This window comes from Manduca sexta, chromosome 10, assembly GCF_014839805.1.
Source record: "Manduca sexta isolate Smith_Timp_Sample1 chromosome 10, JHU_Msex_v1.0, whole genome shotgun sequence".
NCBI classification, from domain to species: domain Eukaryota; kingdom Metazoa; phylum Arthropoda; class Insecta; order Lepidoptera; family Sphingidae; genus Manduca; species Manduca sexta.
In genome coordinates this window covers 11726337-11751448 of record NC_051124.1, presented here as the reverse complement: position 1 = coordinate 11751448, position 25112 = coordinate 11726337, and the positions used below count along the sequence as shown (strand labels likewise).

The 25112-nt window shown below is 36.2% G+C and overlaps 2 protein-coding genes across 5 annotated transcripts in view; one reads left to right on the top strand and one right to left on the bottom strand.

Annotated features, from left to right (window-relative positions):
- Nucleotides 1-25112, bottom strand: part of LOC115448693 (GTP-binding protein rho1) — a 132267-nt gene that overhangs the window by 54596 nt on the left and 52559 nt on the right. The window lies entirely within an intron of this gene.
- On the top strand, nt 941-2143 carry LOC115448692 (mitochondrial import receptor subunit TOM40 homolog). The gene has a single exon (XM_030176205.2). It carries the CDS (start codon nt 1008-1010, stop codon nt 1971-1973), a length of 966 nt encoding a protein of 321 aa, XP_030032065.1. The 5' UTR covers nt 941-1007; the 3' UTR covers nt 1974-2143.

Here is a 25112-nt window from a genome sequence, read left to right as displayed (position 1 = left end):
ATGAGCAATGTAATAATAATAATATTAGCCCTGTATTATATACTGTCCCACTGTTGGGCTCGAGGCTCCTCTACTACTCAGAAGGAATAGGCCTTAGTCCACCACGCTGGCCTAGTGCGGGTTGGTAGACTTCACACACCCTCGAAGCAATGTAAGCTTAAGACAAAAGCATCTAAAATATTGTAGAACACTTCATTACACGAATCTATTATCTTAGAATAATGAAATTCGAAAGCCAATCGTCGGACCAGAAACTTTACCTTCCCATTACATTCCCCAAATCCCATCATCACAATATCAAGGGATAAATCAGTCAGACGATTACGGAACCCCTTTTTCAATTTCACCTGCTTATTGCAATTTACTAAAAGGCTCCCTGTTCCCGGGGGATCTTCATTTCGGCCCAGGTGGCGATTTCGCGAGCTGATAATAAATCAATTTCGTTTGACTTGCCTAATGAAAAGGTATCGACTTTCCCAATGTAAATGAATAGCTTTATAGTCATAGTCTTCTATACTGGAAGATAAAATGTTTACAGTAATTAATTTCGAGAGGAATGTTAAATCGTATGCAATGTTTTGGCGGCACGTGCTTGAGTTGAATTTAATTTATTTCGAAATACGATGCGCAACGATGTTCAGAATTGGCATTAATAATTATTTGCATAAATTACTACTACATTTACATATTTAAAATGAAATTGTTAAAAATGATGTTCATACCTACGGTAATAAAGAACATTGTCGTGTTATAATTAGGTTTATAAATAAATAAAATCACTGAACTGTAAACCACCAGTGCTAATGTTATTGTAAACATATTCAGACAGACATTAATGTCTAATACTGTATGAACGGAAGTGCGGCCGTCTGAACGTCAAGCAGACAACTAAAAATATACAAACTCTACGCAGTCTGCGACTGGCCGTGTGCGGCGGAGCTGACATTAAAAATACACGTTTAAATGACGTTTGACCCGATACCCAACGAGCCAACAATCAAACCACAATGGACATAAACGAAGAAATGATTAAGCAGGAAGTCAACAGTTTTGTGTCCAACATACAAAGACTGCTCCCGAAGAAAAAGGATATTATCGTTTTCGCGCCAATGAATTCGAGACTGACGAGGCTAAGAGATATTCACGCTGAAGCAAAGAAAGTGTTCCCATCTTGCTTTATCGGCGCCAAGCTGGTAGTGACGAGAGAGTTGCTGGATAAAGTAAAGTTAATACAGCAGTACAATTATGGTATACCCAAAAACAAACATAAATGCTTGGCGCAGTTAATTGACCAGGAACTTGAACCTAAGGACGTTGAAGACGGAATGATTATCGATTCAGCTGGCTGTGCTACAGCCACATATACGGACAAGATTGACCGTGACTACATAATACGGTTGCAGTCGAAAATCAAAGACCTTGTGTCATCAGAAACGGAAGTGTTTATTGAAAGGCAGCTAGCGAAGTCTGTGGGCATGGTCGCGTGCTCCGTCAGGGACGTAGACCCTAGAACGTTGCGTGTTGTCACGCAATGGATGTACAAGCTGCGCCCAGACTTTTACCTCGGCACGGAAGTCGTGTTCAAACCGTTATCGTACATGTCCACGCTGGAGTACTCGATCAGCGCGCGATACGAGAAGCCCAGATTCGCAATCTCATCAACGATCAGCAAAAGCGGTTTTCAGGTATGTTTGTACAAGCAGTTCGCGGCCGATCTGCGAATAGCAACCGTGGTGGACGAGGACCTCAAAGGCGACACAACCGTCGGCGTTGCGCTCCAAAAGAATTATGGAAACGGGGGAGAATTGAAGATGTTTGTTAATTCACAACGATGCGGCGGGTTTACTTACCAAAAGGATGTTTATTTTTACGAGCCGCATAATGAGATACGCGTTTTGCGGCTTGTTGGCAGCACTTTAATAGACCGGCAGAGACGGTTGCGGTTTGGCTTCGGTTTCCACCTGGATTTTTGATTCTTTATATCTCCGTTGAATAAATTGGCTGTCACTCTGAGGCTCGTTTTTTGTACATCTATATGTTTGTATATAAGTATACATAAGTTTTAGTTATTAGTGTTATTGTTTTATATTGTTAATGTTTCTTCAATTATGGAGTTTAGAGTTATTAAAAGTTATTGATGGTATTGGCATTTTTAATATTAAAAATAAGATAATAATTACTCTAAAATTACAGCAATTTTATTTTTGTTTCCCTTCCAAAAGTAACAACAATAATGAGATTAAAAATGTTACTTGAAAATGTAAAAGTATTATTTCAATTCTGAATTTTTGTGCGAACTTTCAAGTGCTTTTATCCTTCGAGATGAACACGACAAATTGTTGTTACCAAAGTTTTATGTTAAAGAGGTATTTTTTCTTTTGGCAAATAAATAACAAAGTTTTGGAGTAGTGGCCTCTAGTGTTGGGATTACTTTTGTTCAGCAACTAATCAAAAAGGACTCATTGTGCCCCGGCTAAAACTTTAGCTGTCTCCGCTGACTTTTGGCTAAATTATACTTTGAGCGGTCGACTTTACCAAGGTCTTTATTTATTGATCTTTACGCTTTTAGAATAGGCGTCAAATGTTTAAGTTGTTTTGTATTTATTTAATACTAGCTTCTGCTTGCTACTCCGCCTACGTGATACAAGTTAATTTTACGTTTACCTAGAAGTTGGTTTACTTGTTTGCGATATTTAATCCATCATAATACTGAAGTCACGCTTTAACTTCTACGAAATATGCAAACATCTTCAATTCCACATTATTAAATCTTTACGATTAGTTGGATAATATGGTTTTTTGATAAAACTGATAACTGTAAACTCTGCCCATTCAAATATTCGCGTTAAACGATAATAAACAGTGAATGGCTTTAAATACTTAGTGGGTACCATTTATGCGGTGAAAGATTTTTCAACAGTGCAGTTTACAAAAGCCGTTGAGAGCATCCAGTGGCCCTACAAAAACTGGGTCGCTGGAGCCATCATTCTTCAGCTAAGTGCAGATTCTTGTTCCCGTACTTATTTGACTATCCACTATTTATAATGTATTATGGTGGGATTACAACTATTTCTTTTATAATTACCTTTTTTTATCGCCTTTGTCAAGCAAGAAGTATTTATTTGATGACAAAGTTTTTTAAATGTTAGTTTTACTAAGTTTATATAAAACATTGACTTAGTATGTATTATTTTTATTAGATTTGATCACGGAAAAGCATGAGAATTAGTCATAAGCTTGGTTTAAAGATGAAAGAAAGAAAACGTTTAGATGTATATTTAAACAGTTTGTTTGTAGGAACGCGTTAATTTCAGGACCTTCTGGTTCGAGTAAAAACAATATTTGTGTTGGATAGCCCGTTTATCGAGGAAGGCTATAGACTATATAACATAACGCTATGACCAATAGGAGTGGAAAATCAATAAAATAGATAATAATATGAAAGAGTAAAATTTTTGGTAAACAGGCAATTACTCCAAGACTCAAATAAATAGGCAAATACATACGCCCCTAATCTTCAAAGACGTAAGCAGAGACGAAACTACCCTACCCATTCACCTAGTATATCACATGTGACGGAGAACAAGTCCCAAACTTAATACCATGATAGGGTCACTTCACCATACATGATGTTATGTAGGGTCCAAGGAAAAATCTATTATTATAGTACAGGACAAACCATGACAGAGTCACTTCATAAAATGATAAGTAGGATGAAATCCAAGGAAAAATCTATTAGTACAGGACAATAAGCAAAATGATGTCTTATCGCTTCCAGGATTCATTACAACTCAGTATTCGAACTCAGAACCTCGCAGTCCGCCTAACTGGCCTTCAGAGTGCACATAATATCGTAGTAATCCGGAGCGACGCCCGTCTCATATCCACATTATGAGGGACGTAGTGTTCCCTCACTATATTACATGCAAGTTAAGCCCGTCTGAGAGCCTTATATTGAGACCGACTACGAAGGTAATAGTGGTGTGACACTGAGTTACGATTTCGTGGATATGGTATTAAAAAATATATATAGATCATTCTGCGTAGATCGGACCACCAACAGCTAAAATTTAAAAAGTTGTATAATTGCAAAATGTAGCTCAGTCCCCCCCGTGACCACGAAGGCTGCAAAGTCTTCAAACCATCGAGAAAAAAGTAAAACATTAAAACGATATAACGATAGCGATAAAATACGAAAAATAATTTAATTTTAAATATATATATTTAAAACTAGCACTAGTGTTAAAGGCACTAATGTCGAAATTGCGTTCATTCTAAAACAAATATTTTTAAGATGTAACGATACCCTGGGTGCTCTATAAAGTTCGTTGTGTGAATTAATTTAAGACGATAATTTTGAGAACTTGCTAAACGGATTTCCTTAGGCAGCTAGGAATAAAGATATAATCACGATACTGAGAAAGATAGCAAAACTGAAATTTTATAACTCCAATTTTCGTTACATCACAAAGTCGATAGTACAATTGTAATCGGATACTATATATCGGACATAAAGTTTATATTTTAAGGAGTTGAATGAAGTAGCTCAGTCGTTTACGAACTAAAGGGATATAAACATCTACAATTACTGGTTATAAAGTCATGCGTTTATCCTTTGAGCCAGCAGCAAATGCAACAGATGGCGGTTTAATTTTAAATTGATTTTACTAAAATGTAGTCTTTAATATGGTGAACTTTTGAAGAGGAAAAATTATAAAAGTCTTTACTTAAAAAAGTAAATATATATCACTCACTGAATTATCGAATGCTCGCTCATTACTTACCTATCGGGTTCACACGCTCTTATTGGCTGAACGCGCAAGTCGCGTCATCGGGGGCCAAGTGTAGTGAATTCGCGAAATAACCCGAGATTTGGCGAAGGCTATGCCCGTTACAAGTGTAATTAAAAACTTTAATATCGACCAGTACTTCAACTAATATTCGTTTAACTTTATTGTATAAAAACAATGTGGATGTCACATTACCACCGCTAAGTTTACAAAATTCTATACTAGGATATTTATATATGTTTATATATTCTTACCGCGTCGTAATAAAAGGGTAAAATAGATTTAATTCCTAAAATTCAAACCAAGAAAGAAGAAACTAAATTGAAGACTTATTTACAGACTATCCAAACAACACACAAATATTTATTACACATTTAAAATGCCGCGCCCAAATACCCGTACATCCTTGTTAGTTTACGACGTGATGCATATATTTTCTAAGACGTTCGCCATACAAAGCTTATCGGAAAGGATTACCTACAATGTCCTTTTGAGCACATATTTCAGAGTTTTCAAGCACTAAAGAAGATTATGCTTCGCGTTGTATGGGGTAAACAACGATATGGCATTTACAATGTAAAAGAATTTGTTGGGGATTTTATATTCTTGAGGCGCTTTGGAGTATAATGTAACGTGTCAGGATAATGTGCTGTGTCTTTTATAATAATATCAGACTTGTATTATTCCCACTGCTAGGCACGGGCCTCCTCTACTACTGAGAGGAGTTAGGTCTTAGTCCACCACGCTGGCCTAGTGCGGATTGGTAGACTCCTCACACGCTTAAAATTCCTATAGAGAATTTCTCAGGTATGTTGATTTCCTCCCGATACTTTCCTTCACTGTTTAAGCTAGCGATAATTCATAAAGAATACATACATCATTTACAAAAATGTCTCAGGTGTGTCCCTTGGGTTTTGAACCTGCGGACATTGGACTCGCCAGTCTGTTCTACAACCAACTAGACTATCGTCGTTTCTGTGTCCTTTATATTTCTTTTTAAATCAAAGTTTTGTATATTTATAGGCTGAAAATAATCAAGCACGTGGTTACTCGTCTTATTCCTTCTTTCTAGGTTACGATGCGAATGTAACGAATCATTTGTACGGTTTTAAATATACAGAATGTATTGTATTTATTAACGCTTTTATCGTCTCATTGTTGTTAATCAATAATTCTTCTTCTCTACTCACTTGACAATCACACACATAAGTTAGTGGTTTACTACTTTTGCATTATACTTCCCTTTAAAATACAAACATTGCACGTTATAAACATATCTAATGCCTCACACACTCACGCGTTTTATCCCCAAAAAGGTACGCAGAGGAGCAGCTGGTGCGCCCGTTTTCGCCGTGCGTATTCCGTCCCATAATGTGATTAGGGGCAAGCCTATCGCCATATCAGGCACAAATTCCAGAATCCGGGTTGATACTGTGTAGAAAACCCAGTTTCAATTGGACGGACTCAGACCCTACACATCAGCACTGCAGTAATTCAGTAACTATGCCACAGAGGCAGCCTAATAACTCATTTTTGGCGAATAAATATGATTATGCATTATGAGTACCTATCACACTCGTATACGTAAGTACGCCTGGTACCAACGCAAAGTTTATTTCTGCCGCCAAACAGTAGTGTTTAGTCACTGTTGTGTTCCAGTTTGAAGAACATTCAGGTCTCAGGATGGCGAGCGCTGTGGCATACCAAACAATACTTTGTAATTCAAGGCGTTGGATGGTGATTTTACTGTTTATGGGCGATCATATCGCTTGCCATCAGGCAAACGGAAAGCTCGTCTCGTCATTCAAAACAATTTTAAAAAATCAGGGCTTAGATATAAATATCATGATACTAGAATTGTTATTTTTCTCCGGATGTCGCGCACAAATTTCGCACACCACATCAGTACTAGACGGTTATTACAACGCCTTTGTTCTGTGGAATACGATATAACCTCACGTGCCTGGCTTTATGCCACTATGTGGGCTGTAGAGTTGAATTTTTAGTCGCATTGATTTCTTATGTTTACGCGAATTTAAAATTTTGGAATAAAACTATTTTCAGATTTTATCGCGGTTTTATATATCATAATTTTCTCTCAACGTTTTAAAGCAATAAACTTAAAATGAACACACACGTCACGCCTTTATCTTATAAGGGGCAGGCAGAGGTGCATGGGCACTCACTTTTCGTCACGTGTGTTCCGGCCCATGACGTGACTGGGGACGGACCTATCTTTATATCAAACGCAAATTCCAATAATACTTTAATTTAAATTTCAAATAGTATTGCTCGTATTTATTGTAAACCGTAGCTCCTAAACGACTTCGACGTCTTTATACAGCAAAAAAAGCAGAATTCAACCTACCTCATTGTTATTTTATCTCGAATACAAAAATCCAATTCTCTCAAGCTACCTCACGCTCGGCATCATTAAAGATAAACCTTACTTTTTATATCTATTCCATAATGCATGAGAGAAGTGAAATGTACGCGGGAGTAAGAAATGTCTTCATTGCTTAAACTATTGGGAGGCATATGTGTTGTTTAAAATACATTACGGTACTAGCGTAGGTATACTGAGAGGTATAGCGTAGGTATTTTAGAAAACTCTAATTGTACTTACCTAATTACTATAATTTTTTTTTTTAAATGAATCAAATAAAGTTCAGGAAGTCAATGATTTCGTCCTTAATATCACTTTATTATAGTAATACTCATCTGTGCTACATAGACTGGCATACACAGGCATAGACTATTCCTGATTCTACATTCGGTAAATCTCCACAAATTATTTACTGCAAATGGATGACAGAATGAGTTTCCCCACGCCTGATAGTAAGCTATACGACCGCTCATAAACAGTAGTCCATACAGAGCTTTAAATAACAAAGGACCACATGGCACTTATTGTTTTCGACACCTTGAGGCATAATATTAAATCTTATAATGCCCCGTCCCTACAAGGTGGACGGACGACCTGGCTAAGGTCGCAGGTAGTCGTTGGATGCAGGCCGCTTCCAACAGGTCGACGTGGAGATCCTTGGGGGAGGCCTATGTTCAGCAGTGGACTTCCTGTGGCTGAGATGGCATGATAATGCCCCGTAATTACGATGGCTATAATGTCCTCCAAACCGAAACAAGAGTTTTAAGTTTATTTATTTGGCAAAAGTTTGTACATACACTTACAAATAAAATTATGATAGTTGATTCAATATAACAAATTATTATAAAGTGTTTGTTTCAAAGCTGGTAAGGTAAGATTAAACTTGTGTTATGGGTAAAGTATACACCACTGCTTGGCAGTAAAGAATAGACATTGCAGTAATACCTACCTAGACGTACGACCTACCAGTCTACATTCCGAATCAATTCCCCACATAAATATTTTAAACGTTTCCAATAACTTATACTGGCAACAATTATGTCTCTATTTCAAATTTATTTCTTAACGAAGCTTACGCGACGCACAGTGGGCAGATGGCCAACGGTCACGGACAAACACCGAGAATAGCATTAGTATATAGACTGTATAGACATTAGTGGATAATGCAACGGTCGTGTAGGTTTACCTAGACAATACTAACTGTTCAGTGCACGTTAGTACTTCTTTAGTTTACCTGGAACAAAAATAAAGACGGTTTGTTCAATGAAAGTTTGTAGCAAGGAATTTGTCGAATAAAACTTGAGTTGTATATATTAGATGTATAGAGGTATTTTGTTGTTAAATAAAACTAATTGAGCTTTATCTGATGGATACAGATCTAATCAACCGAATGTCTAAGACATTATTCTGCATACGAATTTTTTTAATTGCTTTGAATGAAGAGACAAGCTTGCCGTTCGCCTGATGGTAAGCGATTCGATCGCCCATAAGCAGTAGAAGCACCATCCAACGCCTTGCATTACAAAGTATTGTTTGGTATTCCACTGCGCTCGCCATTCTGAGGCATGAGATGTTAAGTCTTATGTCCAGTATTTACGCTGGCTACAATGTTCTTCAAACCGGTGCACAACAGTGACTACACACTGCTGCTTGGGGACAGAAATAGACTTAGCGGTGGTACCTACCCAAGCTGACTCTTCACATAAAAGACCAGTAAAGTCATCTTAAAACGTCATTTCTTATTCGTACCGCATTATAACTCATAAATTTCTTCTTCAATCTATCAAGTATCAATTATAAATACGTGGACGCAGAAATTGAAATTATAATATTAAACTCCGACAAACGAACCCGTGGCTTATCATTTCATTACCAACTCATAGCTTCCCATTATGGATGCTAAAATAACATTACGAGGAAATTAAAATACCCTTAGAACAATGGCGGTAATAAAGTATAGTACAGGCATAATGACTTCCAGTTAAATATATTGGCAGCATTCAAGCCTTATTCAGATTTCTCGTACTCGTTATTTCTAATAGCCGACCTCTGTAATGAGAAGCATATACGTTAAGGATCTGCATTGATTTATTAAATAAAAATACAGACAGAATGCACACGGAAAATAGAGCTATTTGAATTTAATTTAAACGACCAAAGAAAGACTAACACATATTTATTTATTTAACGGCAGACCAGTTAATAGGGTAAATAAACTTTATTAAAATGACATTGCTAGAGGAGTCTTCTTACAAGTTTGAAACAGCATGTATATAGAAAAACCATGTTTATCTGAGTTCTAATGTTAGATTTGAAGTTATGAAGAAACTAAAGTTTATTAAGATTTTCAATGATGGTGCAAAACGTAGACGAACAAATCCACTTACGAATTTATATTATTACTAAGGCAGTATGGACCATCGAGTAAAATAGGGTTTTGATTCAATTATATTTAGATCAAGAAAGAATGGCGATACAATTGTGTCGCGTTCCGAGATCAGCCTGTATATCCGGTTCCAACAGGCCGGAATAATTTGTCGACTGTCGAGAGGTAATTATTTCTCGTCATTAGATATTCTATTGGACCATACTTCACTTACCATCTGGTACAAAGGGGTCACATTATAATAATAATAATATCAGCCCTGTATTATATACTTGCCCACTGCTGAGCACGGGCCTCCTCTACTACTGAGAGGGATTAGGCCTTAGTCCACCACGCAGGCCTAGTGCGGATTGGTAGACTTCACACACCTTCGAAATTCCTATAGAGAACTTCTCAGATGTGCAGGTTTCCTCACGATGTTTTCCTTCACCGTTAAAGCGAACGATAAATTCACAAAGAATACACACATGATTTTAGAAAAGTCAGAGGTGTGTGCCCTTGGGATTTGAACCTGCGGACATTCGTCTCGGCAGTCCGTTCCACACCTAACTAGGCTATCGCCGCTTACAAAGGGCCACATTGCTGTGCCCGTATGGAAAAAAAAAACGAGTAGATAAGCATGTACTTATACTTGAAAATTTGTTCTGGGTTTTTTGAAATAAGGACTCCGGTTAGGACATTGTAGCCAGTGTAACTACTTGATATAATAAGACTTAACATCTCATGTCTCAGGATGGCGAGCGCAGTGGAATACCAAATAATACTTTATAATTCAAGGTGTTGGATGGTATTTCTACTGTTTATGGGCGATCGTATCGCTTGCCACCAGGCGAACGGCAAACTCGTATCATCATTTAAAGCAATAAAAAAATAAGAGTAAAATTATACAACTTTTACAAGAATTTTGAAATCAAATCTTCAACATGGCAATCACGTAAAGTTTTACAATAAAACACTTATAAAATGAATACACAATTTAGCTTTTAATCCTATGTACTGATTTCAAAGTTGGCAGATTTTTTCATGAAATAACAACTGTTTTATATTCATAACATCTCGGCTTTGCGGAGATTTAAAGACTTTTAGTAATTGTTGTTTTTGAACTTTTTGAAATTTTAGGCTTTACGCAATTTCAACTTTGGATTTTGAAATGGAAATTAATAAAATTAAATGATGGCTTCAGATTTGTTTTTTTAATTCAGTGCTTGTTTGTCAATAATTATAGGCAACTACTCTTCTTTACCTCATGAAATTTTACTTAATTACCCCGCATGCTCTTAGATTATCCCAGAAATATACAGATATTTATTTCAATAAAACTCATAAAAATGTAGTAAAAAGTTAAAGTCTGATTAAAATTGCATTAATCTATATGGGTTTTAATTCTTTATTAATAACATATAATGATTTATTATTGACTTAAGCAAACATTATTTTTTATTTATTTATTATCATATAAAACTCTATAACAGTTATACTACCAAAGCAATTTTATACAAGTAGACACATAGTTGCACTCATGACAGCATTATACATGATAATAATAATTAAAATTTTAGAGTTACTTTCATAACTAACATTTAGTGCTAAAGGAAAATTTAAAAAAGCAAAGCATAATCTAACTAAAAACGCCGACACTGACTGGGAAGTAAAAGAAAAAAATATATATCTATATTGTGATGCGTCGCATTTCTCAACGGTGAGGATAAATAGGCCCTAATTTTATGTTAAAAAGGCGCTAACCTAGCTAACCTACAAGCCTTTCACTATCTAAGTGATGACCCGAAGAAGAAAGACAGAAAGAAACTCCGAGCTTACGTTTTTGCCATCAATCGTCAATTACATCTTTTTAAATAAAATAAAACAGTTAATTTACATTGTGATTAGACAAATAAAGTATAAATACCGCAATCAAGTTATTCAGAGGCTGCATTACAAGAACTTGGAACAAACTAATTAATTTCCAACATTTTGATAGTTGACTCCCAAGTTTGCAGCGCTGGAGCGTAATGGCTCAGTAATTGCTTTTAGACCTCGTCTTCCGGTAGTGTTATTATATGTTGTAGGCTATTTTGAAGTCCTTGGGATGCGGATTAATTTCCTGTCTTCCTGCCCACAGTGATTTTGAGGTGTGGAAACAGGCAGTCGTAACCATAGCGTTATTGCGCGATAAACGTCGTACGCCTCTTTTGCTACCAAAAAAAAATATATATGTTCCTGTTTTACAAGGTTGGGGCAAAAAAATTAGGTACTCCTTTTTCAGACAAATGTTTTTTTGTTTATCAGTTTCCACCCCCGTGGTCCGTGTGCTCTGTCTCGCACCCCTTGCATTCGAGATTAAGTCGATTTGATATAATACATGACTGATATAATAAGTTGATTATTGATTACAGAATGCAACTGGTTAGAGCTGGCTATTATCGCCAAATAGGGCCACCGCGGAGTTTTAGTTGGTATGCCGTTGTATATAGGTTAGGAGCTCGGCCCGGTAATCGCCCAAAAGTCATCATCAAATCCGGGCACCCATGAAGGCTAGTCATGAGACACTTTCTCCGCGAAACAAAAAAAATGGCTACTATGGATAAATATCCATGAAAGCCATTTTTTTATCAATTTTTGATTTAAATAGCTAAATAGCGAGCACAAATATTTTTATTATCGGGCATTCTTTTCATCGTATCCACTCATGTATTACAATATGTAAGCGGACACAAAGTTAATTCAATTTCAGCCACCAGCGAATTTCTCAACATTATTTACTATGGTCGTTATTCAGTTGGTTCCTTATTCCTTCCAAAATTAATCAGTGTTTATGTATATCGATACATTAGCTATGAACAATAGACCGTAGGCCAAAGACCCCTCTCTTATGTCAATCATAAACAATCAAACGCGAAGAATAACACTTTAATAGTTGTGAGAAAGTGGACACACAACTACGATTACCTAAAACTGTGAGAGCTTCATTTATTGCTAATTGAGTGTAATTACATATCGGCGATATCCACACAATCATGGGAGTTGGGAGTTCCCGAGGGAAAGTTTGATACGGGAGGAGGTAGCTCGGGATTAATGTCACTTGGATACGGAATAGAAGTTTTAACTTAATCTATTGTGCTATCTATATTTGTTAAATGTATATTTATTTAATTGTTTGTGTAAAAGACCTTTCTGGATAAAAAAAATCTTTGATTTTCTGGAATTTGATATTTTGGGATTAAAATTAGCATATTAATACAGAACATGAACTGCGCATGTACCATATTATATTCAAATTCTCAAAACGCTAACGAAAAGCTGATTAAATCCTAGAACAAGAGTACAGCGCCACCTACCGGGTCGAATTGAGAATCTAAAGCAACGGACAGAAGTATTATATAAATATTTTTAAATGTATCCGAAAAAAATAGCTCTGTGCTAAATTCACATTCATCAAACGCGCGAGGTAAAATACCTAGACCTAGTTGTTACGTTTTCTGATATTTTCCAATTTTCTGCGCAATTTTCTTAATTTTTGTTTCCGTAAGATCCTTTTACAATGTATGAGAAAATTTTAAAAAAGATGAATAAAATCGCTTGAGCCGTTCCCAAGTTATATCGTGACCAAGGGAAATAGACATTTATTTTTATATACCATGTAGATATGGAAAAGTTCTGTAGACGCAATTCTAACTACAGTAAAAAAAGGTTTTTATAGAAATATAAGTATTACTCAACGTGGTAATATATTTCTATAAAAAGTATACAAAATGTACGGAAATTATTTTTTGCGCAAGCACACCGCTTTTAAAATTCATAATTGCATTTTTAAAACGTGAAGAACATTCTAGTTCCATATTCCCTCAAAATTTAAAAAAGTCTTACAAATTTGTCTTCATACACATTATATCATAAAAGTAAATTATAATTGCTGTGAAATCTTACTAAAAAGACCGCCGTACGAGATAGTAAAATAAAAACTGCCACAAACGTAAAAACACGACAAAACTTTGTTGGAATACGTGAGACTGTGTCACAATGCAGCCCGGACCGAGCGGTAGTAATGAAACAGCAGTTTTTTTTGTATCCAACAAAGTTTTGACACAGTGTTTGTCTGTGTCTCATTAGGGACACGCGCTGCGGTCTCCGCACTGAGAAGCGAGCTGGTTTAATACAGGTCGTCATTAACTACGAGTGAAATGGAGTAACGCTTGGAAATTACAGATTGCCGATGAAATAAACATATTGTAAAATTTATATAGTCCTCTTTCTATGGCTTTTACACTAGAAAGTTCTCTGAGAAATATTTTGCGCAAGAACTTTCATATACTTTACCTTATAATTCTACATACATACATAATTCTATATACTGTAAAATCGCCTGCGAAAGACTTGTGCAAGTTTTCCTGCTAATCTAAACCTTTAGAAATTGTTCTTTCGATATTAAGAACTAATTTATTGTTGGCAAATCTTTGCCTTAGAGCAACAACCTATCCAACCTTGGATTGAAAAGTCAGATAGATTCCTCCAATGAGATATTATTTTTCCGGTCTAGTGGATTAGCCTCTCCTACGTCGGAACTCGGAGTAGGATCAGTGCATCTATCTCTGCCACCAATTAATGTAGGCACTGATGTTTTTTGACAAGACACCCACGCCTTTCATCCTCGAAGGGGTAGTCAAAGGCGCAACTGGTATACTAATTTTCCGCCGTGTGTATTGCAATAGGGAGTGAACCTGTCGCCATACCGGACACAAATTTCAGACTCCAGGCTGATAATCAGTAGAAAACCTAAATCACTATCCAAACTGGAGATTGCAACCGAGACCTCACTGCATTCGTACCGTTATATAAAATGCCACCGAGTCAAAACGAGCACGTAGTTTTGTAACTAAATACTCAGTGATGTTGCTGTTTAAAGACAGTAATGGCGTTTGCCATCCGACGAGCTCGTAGCGTTATAACATTTCATAAAGTAAATTAAATATTTTGCGTTTTTTTTATTGCTTTGAATGACGAGACGAGCTTGCCCTTCGCCTGATGGTAAGCGATACGACCGCCCATAAACGGTAGAAACACTATTCAATCTTGAATTACAAAGTAATATTTGGTATTCCATTACGCTCGCCATCCTGAGACATGAGATGGAAAGTCTTATTATGTCCAGTAGTTACACTAGCTACAATGTTCTTCAAACTGGAACACAATAGTGACTACACACTGCTGTTTGGCGGCAGAAATAGACATTGCGATGGTACCTGCCCAGGTATACAAATGAAAGACCTACCGCTAGGGAAATTTAAATTATCAAATCTAAATAATGTATAACATTTTACAGGTTCAGTTATTACCTCACCCAGTAAAAACTGCTTTCCTACAATTTCTCAACATACTGTATCTCTACTGCTATAGGATTTAAACTTTTACTAAGATTGCTAAAACAAACACGTCACCTCACACAACTCTAGCTCAGTAAAATCGGCTAAACTAAGTTGGGAGACGGTGCTCAAAGTTCGGGAGTTTGACTCGACGGACGGATACGTGTTTTCTTTATAAAATTGGGCGCTGTTTTTTTATGTTCTAATTTGGTGCTTGGGTTTGGAATTTTCAAGTAGGTTTACCTTTATACACGGTCATTTTGACATTTTGTCTTCACCTTTGCTGACAATTTGCTAGAAATCATCCATTAATAAGGAATATTTTCATCAAAAATCCTGGTTTTAGTTTTCTGTTTTTGTTATCATTTCGTAGTTTAATGCGAATATGTCGTGTGCGTGAGTAATTCTCACTAAAAGTATGATGTTGCCGCTACGAATAATTCTTTTAGAGTAGTAGTAATGGCATTAGGGCGCGTAAAATTAAAATTACTTTTTAATAATTCTTATTTTGTACGAAACACACACACACACACACACATCCACGGTTTGAGTAACTTATTGTAAAGTGTTTTTGAAGAGGGTAAGTGTATGTTTTCATTTAGTAACCTAATGTCAAAATTAGCCATGTACTTCTAACTGTTAATCACAGAGAACCATACCTAAGAAGCGTCCACAAAACCTTATAACTATGAAATACATTGCAAATAAACAACATAAAGTCTCCGAAACTTTTGGTAATCCAATGACGCTGTATCGATAGCCTTCTAGACTTAGGTATTATAGTTAGTGTTAGACGGAGATTTGAGAGCTGATTTATCGCTGTGTTTAAACACGGGGATATATGACCGATTCTGTTTGTTATAGAATTGTTTTATAGAATTAGTATTTTAAAGAAATGAACTAAAGAATACTGAACCAACTTAGACTGAGACTTATCTCTTATAAGTGCTGAATAAGACGAGCTAATAACTCGCTTGGTAAACGTCTCGAGTGTCTTTAGATAGTAATGACCGCTTAGTTTCGTAACAAAACACTGCATTGAGTTTGTTACATTTAACAAATGTCAATCTCATGCGTTGTTTAAACCACAGTTTGGCGGTAGAAATAGACAATGATGCCAATCCAGAGGGACCCTCGTATACGTATGACTATATCGGCATATATGCCGATTGGGTTTACCCAAGACAAAGTAAAATAAACCTAAAACTTGTTTTATATCAGAGACATTAAACAGAATAGTTAGTATAGTTAGTAATAGTTAGTAGGACATCAAAACTAAATTTGTGCCCTAAATCTCACCAATGGGTCGATATAAGTCGTCTTATTTGAAATTTACATATTAATACAAGTATAACATGTTTTTGTAAATATGCTAATATTAAAATCGGGCAAATCATGATATGGAAAAAAAAGAAGTATTTCATTGCTGTTTTGCTTTTTCACGGTAGATTGAACAACCATCGCATGGTCGCAAATTTTTTGACAGCCTTCTCAATGTCCAATATAATCTTAGTACTCTTTGTTTTAAATACATTTTACGTCCTGTTACGCGCCGTGCGTTTTAATTGTACACCGCAGCTGTATTGCGGACCCCAATTACGGTTTATTGACAATTTCGCCACGACCAGGGTCTATCGCGACCGATAATTAAATCTAGACTCCGCGTACACTCGAATCAACTGATCTATTTCATTTAGTGTAATTTTTTAAAGCATTTGCTTTATATTCTTTTTATTATTTGTATTGCTGTTTGAATGACGACCTTGCCGTTAGCCTGATGGTAAGCGATACGACCGGCCATAAACAGTATAAACACCATCTAACACCTTGTATTACAAAGTATTGTTAGGTATTCCAATGCGCTCGCCATGTTGAGATATAAGATGTTAGGTCTCATTATGTCATTATATTATGTTTTCCGATAATTTTAATAATAATCATGATTTCACATCTACTTTTGTGTTATAACTTGCTTTTGCTAGCGGCTTTGCCTGTATGGTAAAAAGTTTTTCGAGGATAAAGGTAGCTTATAGCACTTAGGAGTAATGTAGCTAGCTACCTACTAGTGAAAAAAAACATAATCAATTAAGTACTGTGATAGCGCGTTCAAACAATTTCCAGCTCTATATATTAGTATAGATTATTGAATAAGGAGATCAAATGTATTTTTTTTTAAAGATGGCACTGCAACATGACATCTTATCATATCTTATCTAACGCTAATGCACAATGCGAGTAAAATTATAATGTAGTTAAAATACATCAATAAGTTGCGTGTCTCAAAATTTGCCAGAGGGATTTATTTATCTAATAAATCCACAATCAGTCAATACACTATTACGTTGTATGAAGTATGGACCGAATCCATCAATAATAGCACTTCAGGCCTCGTGTCGCATAATACTAATAGAAAAGAGCTAACGGAAAATGTCGCTCAACAACCTCGTGTACGATTTTTACAGTCTACCTACTTAGTAAACTTCTACCAAATCAGTTTTTACCAATAAGCCGAAGACAATACGCTCATTCTTCAAACTTAGCTCATCACTTAACACTGTAATTAGCAAATCTAGATTTCACCGTACTATTTTGTGCATGACTGTACTTTAAGATAATAGTAAGCGTCAATTAGTATTAAAGAAGGGACATTGTAATGTCAAAGAAGATAAACTTAGAAATTTCTAGAGCATTAAACTTATTTAAACCTTGAGCACTACAGTGGTCGCTATCCGGGTAGATATAAAGTATATCCTACCACAAGCAAACTTGTAGTTGAGATACTTTCACGTTGATAGTGTGAACTTAAGCTAATTGTTATGTATGGGTTTTTAGATATATTCATAAATTTTCGAAAGATATTATAATCATTATTGTAAGAGTGGCGTAGTTTTATAGCTGTACGACTACGGTGCTCAGGTCTCGGTTTGGATCCCCGGTCGGGCAATGGTATAAGGCTTTTCTATTCACTACCAGCAGTCCGGAATGCCCGATATGGTAACAGACTGGTCCCCACAGCATGGGTCGGAATACATGGCGGAAATGATTACACTAGATACCTCTACCTTCAAGGATGAAAGGCATGAATGTAAGTATACATTATAATCATTGTTGAAAAAATCCTAGATACAACTTTAACGAAGCCCCCACGGTTCGTGATCTCCACTGACTGACAGGCATTGAATAAAATTTGTCAGCGCGGACGCGACGAGAATCGTGATTCTGGAGCCTGGACCCAGTTCGACGCTCCAATTTGATAAATATTTTAAGACATTTTTAGAGGATAACGTCTGTGTACATAATATAGTATTTTTAATATTATGTAGCTACTAGCTCTTGCCTGCCTTTGTTGGCATAAAAAATATCGGGGATAAATATTATATTAAAGTCTATAGCACTTAGGAATCATGTAATTATTTATGATAAAAAAATCAAAAACGGTTTAGTACTTGCTGATATAAGCGCGTTCAATCTTCAGCTTTAATAGTACAAGTAATACTGCAATATATCTTCAGGCCACTAATTTAACTATCAAGCAAATCTAAACCGTAACCAAGCGACCTAACATCGATTAATATTATTTTAAAGCTCTTAAGCTAGCGGGTTGATCTTTGCACAGTGGGTCCGCGGGACGTCGTGGACAAAATAAGCCAAAATTAATGATGTTTGTCTTTGTCACCGGCATCCTTCTGCGGTTGAAAGTTTCATACTGAAAATTCAACGTCGACCAGTGAGGATTTGTTTTTGTTACAAATGGACATTTGGTTTAAATTTAAAGTGTTATTTGCGTGAGTTTAAGTCCGAAGATTAGATAGCTGCAGTTAGTGCACATATATATTGTTGAGAATATATTTCCCAGTTTTTGTTGTGCTAGTTGCAAGTTTCTCTCAATATAAATAAAATAAAACAAAGGCAATAAAATAACTGTACCTATATGATATTGGGCTTATATCCGCCTCATGTTATACGTGAGTCTATTATTGTATTTTTAATTCAAAAACCTACAAGTCTATGATATCCAATCGACAAGTCGTGCCCAGAAACGAAACCCACCCCCAAATCACTAAACCACTCTCTATTTGGACTTATTTTACATCAAAGTATAAAAGCGGACTTAATGCCAAAAACATTATCTACCAGTCAACCTTTGGGTGATGCAGAGACGAAAATAATATAGGTAGGTGTAAAGAAAAATATTATACAATCCATAATCCCAGAATTAATCCTCTCAATTACCAAACAATGACCAGCTGTTTAAATTTCCCTTTAACATGGGAAAGTTAACCGCTTTAAAATATGGCTGGCCACACAGCAGGATATACGAGAAGCGCGGGACAAAAACCACCCGTCCGTACAGTGGCACGAATGCTCGCTCAGATGGACATATGAAATTAATGATCAACGACGCGTCAACGCGGACGTTAACGCCCCCCGCTGACGTCTGACGTCCCGCCGCTTTGTCACCGACGTTCACGTAACGCACCACTGTGTGATGTTACGTCAAATTATACGTTTCATTGGACAATTGGAGTGATGCAAATTGTGGAGTTTATTCTTGAGTTGTTGAAAGAAGAAGAAATTACGCCGCACTGAATAAATAATCACGTAAAGAAATGTATTGAATTTTATTTTCAAGTATTTATGTCTCGAAATAGTGATTCAGTATCCAGAGCGATGGCGTTTTTCGAGTTTTCAAAAGCAATACAACGTTAAAATTCAACTGAAATTTGCTTCTCAACATTTTAACATAAATCACTTGTAAATTAATGAAACAGCGAATTTTAAAACATACGATATTCGACGTTAAACAGACCTCTTGTGAGTGACATTGCATTTATAAAATCATATTTCATGTACAGACACCGAAGTTATTGCAATTTTATTATATTTGCAAACACCCGGTGCGGGAGCGTTGCCAAAATTCTACTAAAGAAAAACTATGTAAATAATATTCACAGCTGTTTGAATGATTGGCTCTGTATCCATTGAGATTTTAGACATTTTAGTACCTCGTAAGTAGCATTTCAATCATGACCGGCGATTGAATTTTGTACAGAGTTGCAAATAAAGTGGTAAAATGAATTGGCTAAAACAAAGTCCGTACATAAAGTTTTAACACCCACCATAGTGGCCCACTTATGTCGCGTTCTGGGATCAGCCTATGTATACCCGGTTCCAACCGGACGGCATAATTGTGTCGACTGCTGAGGGGTAATCTCTAGTCAGTCGACATTGTTTTGGACCCAACTCCACTTACCATCAGGTGCAGTGTAATTTAGTCGTGCAAATATAAAAAAATCTACAGAATGAATTGGTCAGCTTGATTCAGATACGACTAATGTCTTAAAAATAACACAGTCATCATTCCAAACATCATGTTAAAAGCGAAAACATAAATTAAACACAAAACACCAACATCCAATGTAATTAAGAATGCTAAGCGTACCATTTCACAATGCTTACCTCGTCATGCAAACGTCACAATGTTAAGCGAAGTAAATTGCTTTGGGAAATTTAACGCAAGCCAAAATTGTGCATCGGGTACACGCGAGTTTTAATCACCACAACAGCTTTTAGAGACAGATGGAAGCCGACCTTTAGTTATCTGCGTTGGTATATTCCTCTGTTTGTTAATGAAAGTAGTTGTAAGACTTGAAGAGAGAATTAAATGTGGTTATAAATTTGAATTTAGTTCGGAATTTGCTGTCTGGCAAATGTGTTAATAAGTTACTTGTTGGGGTTACTAGGCTTAACCGCAATTCTACAAGAATCATTTAGAGGCAGCCAGCAATAAAGGTGAAAAAAATTAGAAAGAATATCTGAAACAGGCTGACATAATTGTGAGGTAATCAGGTTAGTCAACACTATATGGACTTTACTACTCCTATTATTAGGGGCAGTGAAGTCACATTTCCATGCTGTTTAAAAAAAAAAAAAGATTTGAGCCTTATGGAAATCTAACTCAGCATGCGAATCTCTAGTCGCTACAGATATCACTTCAACATTGATTTCTGTGATATTGTGTTAATTCCGTGTTCGAGTTGGCTCAGTATCAGCTGGGTTTACTGCTCAGTATTAGCCCAGAGTCTCAAAATTGTGCCCATTTGGTGATAGTTCAAGTATCACATTTAGGGAAAGAACAGGTAGGGCGAAAAGTGAGAGGCCTGATTGCACCTGTCCCTACCCCTTCGGAGATAAATGCATGATGTGTCTTTGTTTCTTTTTGAGCTGGCTCATGTATGCTGTAAAGGTCTGATATATTTTGGTTTTATCTGGCCCAGGTAAACTGTAGGTGAATAGCTTTCCAGCATACTTCTACAGCTATATTTAGACAATTTAACAATCATCGCGGTGTGCCAAAAATGCTGACATAAAATCCACTCTCATACCCATGGAAAACAGTTTAAATTTTAATATCTTAAATTGCCGAAATAAACTGCACAAAACCCTGCATAAAACTATAATTTCACCCAATTATATTCTCATGTAAAATATTTAACATGTGCTTTAAACAAAAGCGATGTTGGTGTCAGTGCGGCATCCTCTTCAGCTAGTTGGAACACCGCCAAGACCAGATATGAAACCTTTGCAAATATGCTTTTAGTTTAATAGCAAAGTGTTAATCGAGTTAAATGAGCTGGGACGCTATTAAGTTCGATGATAGCCCCTTCTTCATTCATGATGACAAGATGAGCAAGCCGCTCTTAAGTAACCCGTCAGACTATCAGTAAACTGACTGTTGGAGCAAATAAATTTGAACCATAAGTTGTGTATAATACAGGTGAAGATATTAGACCCTCAAGTGTTTCCCTAGTTGAGAATTGAATCTTAAAACATGGTGCACAGCGTATATTACACTACTAAGCCGACTACATCTTGGAACTGAATACATTTATTTAACTATACCCGAAACAGTATGACAGCGTGAAAGCTAATAATATTATTAAAGAAACTAAGAAATCGCCATACAGCGGTTTCATATATCTAAGTATCTAAAATAGTAACTACATTAGAAAAAAACAAACACATCATAACGCCATTAGCCGAAAAGGGGTAGACTGATGTTCAACCAGATCAACCACATTTCACGATGTGCATTCCTGTTAGCCTATCGCCATATCGGACACAAACTCCATACTCCAAACAAATTTTGAGCAAACACCTAATATCACTTTCCCTACCCGGGATTCCAACCCGAGACCTCGCAGAGGTAGTAATACAGCGCATCTATATAAACTCAGACCCCTCAATTATAATGATAAATTAACCGGAGCTATAAATAGCGGCAATAATGTTAGCAATAAGATCAATAAAATCAAGTGGCCTACAATGTTTAGTAGCATTTCCTATCATCCATTATCTTGAGGAAGGAATAAACTATCACTTATAAGCGGTGTGCTTTGTGCAACTAATGCAGGTATACTTTCAGTTTTATTTATTGATCGAGGATGTACAATTTCATATTAGACACACATAAAAAGCGGCGATAGCCTTGTTGGTGGTGAAAAGGAATGCCGAGACGAATGTCTGCAGGTTCAAAACCCGAGTCTCGCACCTCTGACAATTCTCAAGTTGTGTATGTGCTCTTTGTGAATTATCGCTTGCTTTAACGGTAAAGGAATTGAATTATAAAGTATTGTTTGTCCTAAGACATGAGATGTTAAGTCTTATTATATCGAGTAGCTACCAATGCTCAAACCGGAACACAACAGTGACTACACACCGCTGCTTGGCGGTAGAATTAGACGTACCTTCTCAGGCGGACTCTCTCATATGACTCTCACAAATGATAAATGTGGAGAGAGAAATTACAGAATATAGACTGTAGAGTGCAAATATATTCGCAGTTCAGGAACTAACACATCACCATTAAAATAACATCTGACTATAAACGGTGCCCTTCACGGCACAATTTCCAGCGCCATCGTAATTTCACATCTCAAGTCGGGTGAAAGTCGCCGTTCCCAATTTGCGGAACAAGCCGCGTGACGTCACTTGTATGATTGACCGAAGAAATGTTTGTTGAATATTCCTTTGGTAGAGTAGTCTAAATACGTCTAATACTAAAATGGTATTTTAAGACAGTTGGTACATGCATTAAATTGCTCTTATTTAGTGATTACGTTACTCGGAAATAACTATCTGTATATATAAAAATAAATCTCTATTTCCCTTGGTCATCGCAGCACGCGTGAACGAGTGGAACAATTTTGCTAATTCTTTTTTTGTTGTATTAATGATTGTCAGGAGAAGGTTCTCATGAAAGAAAAAATTCATAAAATAGCGCGGAATATTAGAAAATTTAAGAAAACTTAACGAAAATATTAATTTTATATAACTGTCAATTGTTTGAAATAACTGTCAGCGATTGACAGAATGCACGCTGCAAATTCATAGTTAAGACGGGACAACGTCTGTCGGGTCCACTAGTAATATAATATAAATTAAGTGGCTCAAGGTTGAAACTGTTCTTCAATTAAAACCAGTATTATAATTATAATTTCATTTATCGATAAACATTATTGACAGCATATCTCGGTGATTATGTTTTTGAAGGCTGGAGGTCAACTGGTGGTTTTTCTTGCGGTTTCTGCGGTTCTCTTAAGGGATATCGTTTATAAAATCTCATGTAATAAGTAATTAAATATTCAATAGATGCCGTTAAATATTTCTGAATGTGGTAAAAATCCAGCTCTTTATTATATACTGTCAGGTAGTAAGTAACAAGCGAACCGCTGAAAGTGCTTCGTATATATTTATTTTATTAGAATTCGTTGAGCAGAATTACGTAAATCATAAAAAAAAGCATTATTTCATCAAAACTGAGAAATAATTAAGAGATTTACAAAACAATTCAGGTCAATGAGGGTATTTTAAAATTAATAAAATCATTCAGTAATAATCAAACAATGTTGGGAAGTTAAACAAAATTATAGAATAATCGTGCCCCATAAAACTATGAAACGAATTGAAAATGTTAAACATCAACGTAATGGCGTGGGATATTCGTTCATCAATTTCCCGGTATCTGCCGCGAACCGGGTACCCGGGACAAAGAAAATGTACCGGAAAAACATCTCGGTAACAAATTACCCCGTCCTAAAACAAATCCTTTGAGTTGCGTTGGGGTAAAATTGGCCATATTTATTGGCTACACGCCGCAGGTACTATGAATTGGTTTTAAATATTGTCGTTTTGCAACCGAACACTTTTTGAATACTTTTGTGTGGAAAGTATGAGGGTCTGGGTATGTTAATGTTTTATTTTAGAACATGAGCGTAGTTTAGTTTTGGAGGACTTGGAATCCGATATTTGTATTTTATAGCCACGGGCGTAATTCAGTTTGGAAGGGTCAAAGGCAAAAAATAATACAATAATTATTTGCATTGAATGGCTGCTGTTCATTTGAAATAAATAACAGAAAATTATCAGTCTGTAAAAACAAATTTCATTTCAGACTGGGAATGAACCCGAACCTCCACCCCTAGATACGCCTATGTTTAGACTATCTTTTTTTATTTTATATTGCATGGTAGTCAATACATACAGTAAATAAAAACATTCAACAGCAGACGAGGCTGCACAACATCGTTTCCTTTGCCAATTGCCACCTTCGTAAAAAACAAAGGATAAAATTGACACCGCGCCAGACCAATGCGTTTCGATATAATTGTCCGGGACGCGTCCAATATTTTTATTACCCATTCAAAAACAGAATTTATACGCAAAATACTTTATTTAAGTTACCATTCGTATGTTTGCGTATCGATTCATATTCTTTGTTCTTATATTGCATTGCTTCGTTATGCGGAACGTGTTTTTGTATTCTTTCGGGACACTCAAATGAAGTTTATTTTATTGATGTATAAAAAGTAGGTGGGTGAAGTCTGCTAATATGCACTAGGCCATCTTGGTAAAGATCTAAACTTCAGTAGTAATGGAAGCCGGTGCCGCGCAGTTTTATAGAATGTGGTTGGTATTATTTTTTAATGTCAAAAACATCGGCTTTCCTTTTGAAAATCTTCACCGTCCTTCATTAGAAACTACAAGTACGATGAAATAAAACACTTTATCACGGTAATACATTGTTTGAGGAACTTTACGACGTCCGCAAGTTAGCAGAATCCACTGTTTTCTTCCATCGGTATTACTTGGTTAATAGCCGTCAACAATGTTTAATAACGTAGTTAACTTTA

What these genes read in the sequence shown, in the direction of transcription:
- LOC115448692 (XM_030176205.2), top strand. Translation starts at nt 1,008, where the DNA reads ATGGACATAAACGAAGAAATGATTAAGCAGGAAGTCAACAGTTTTGTG.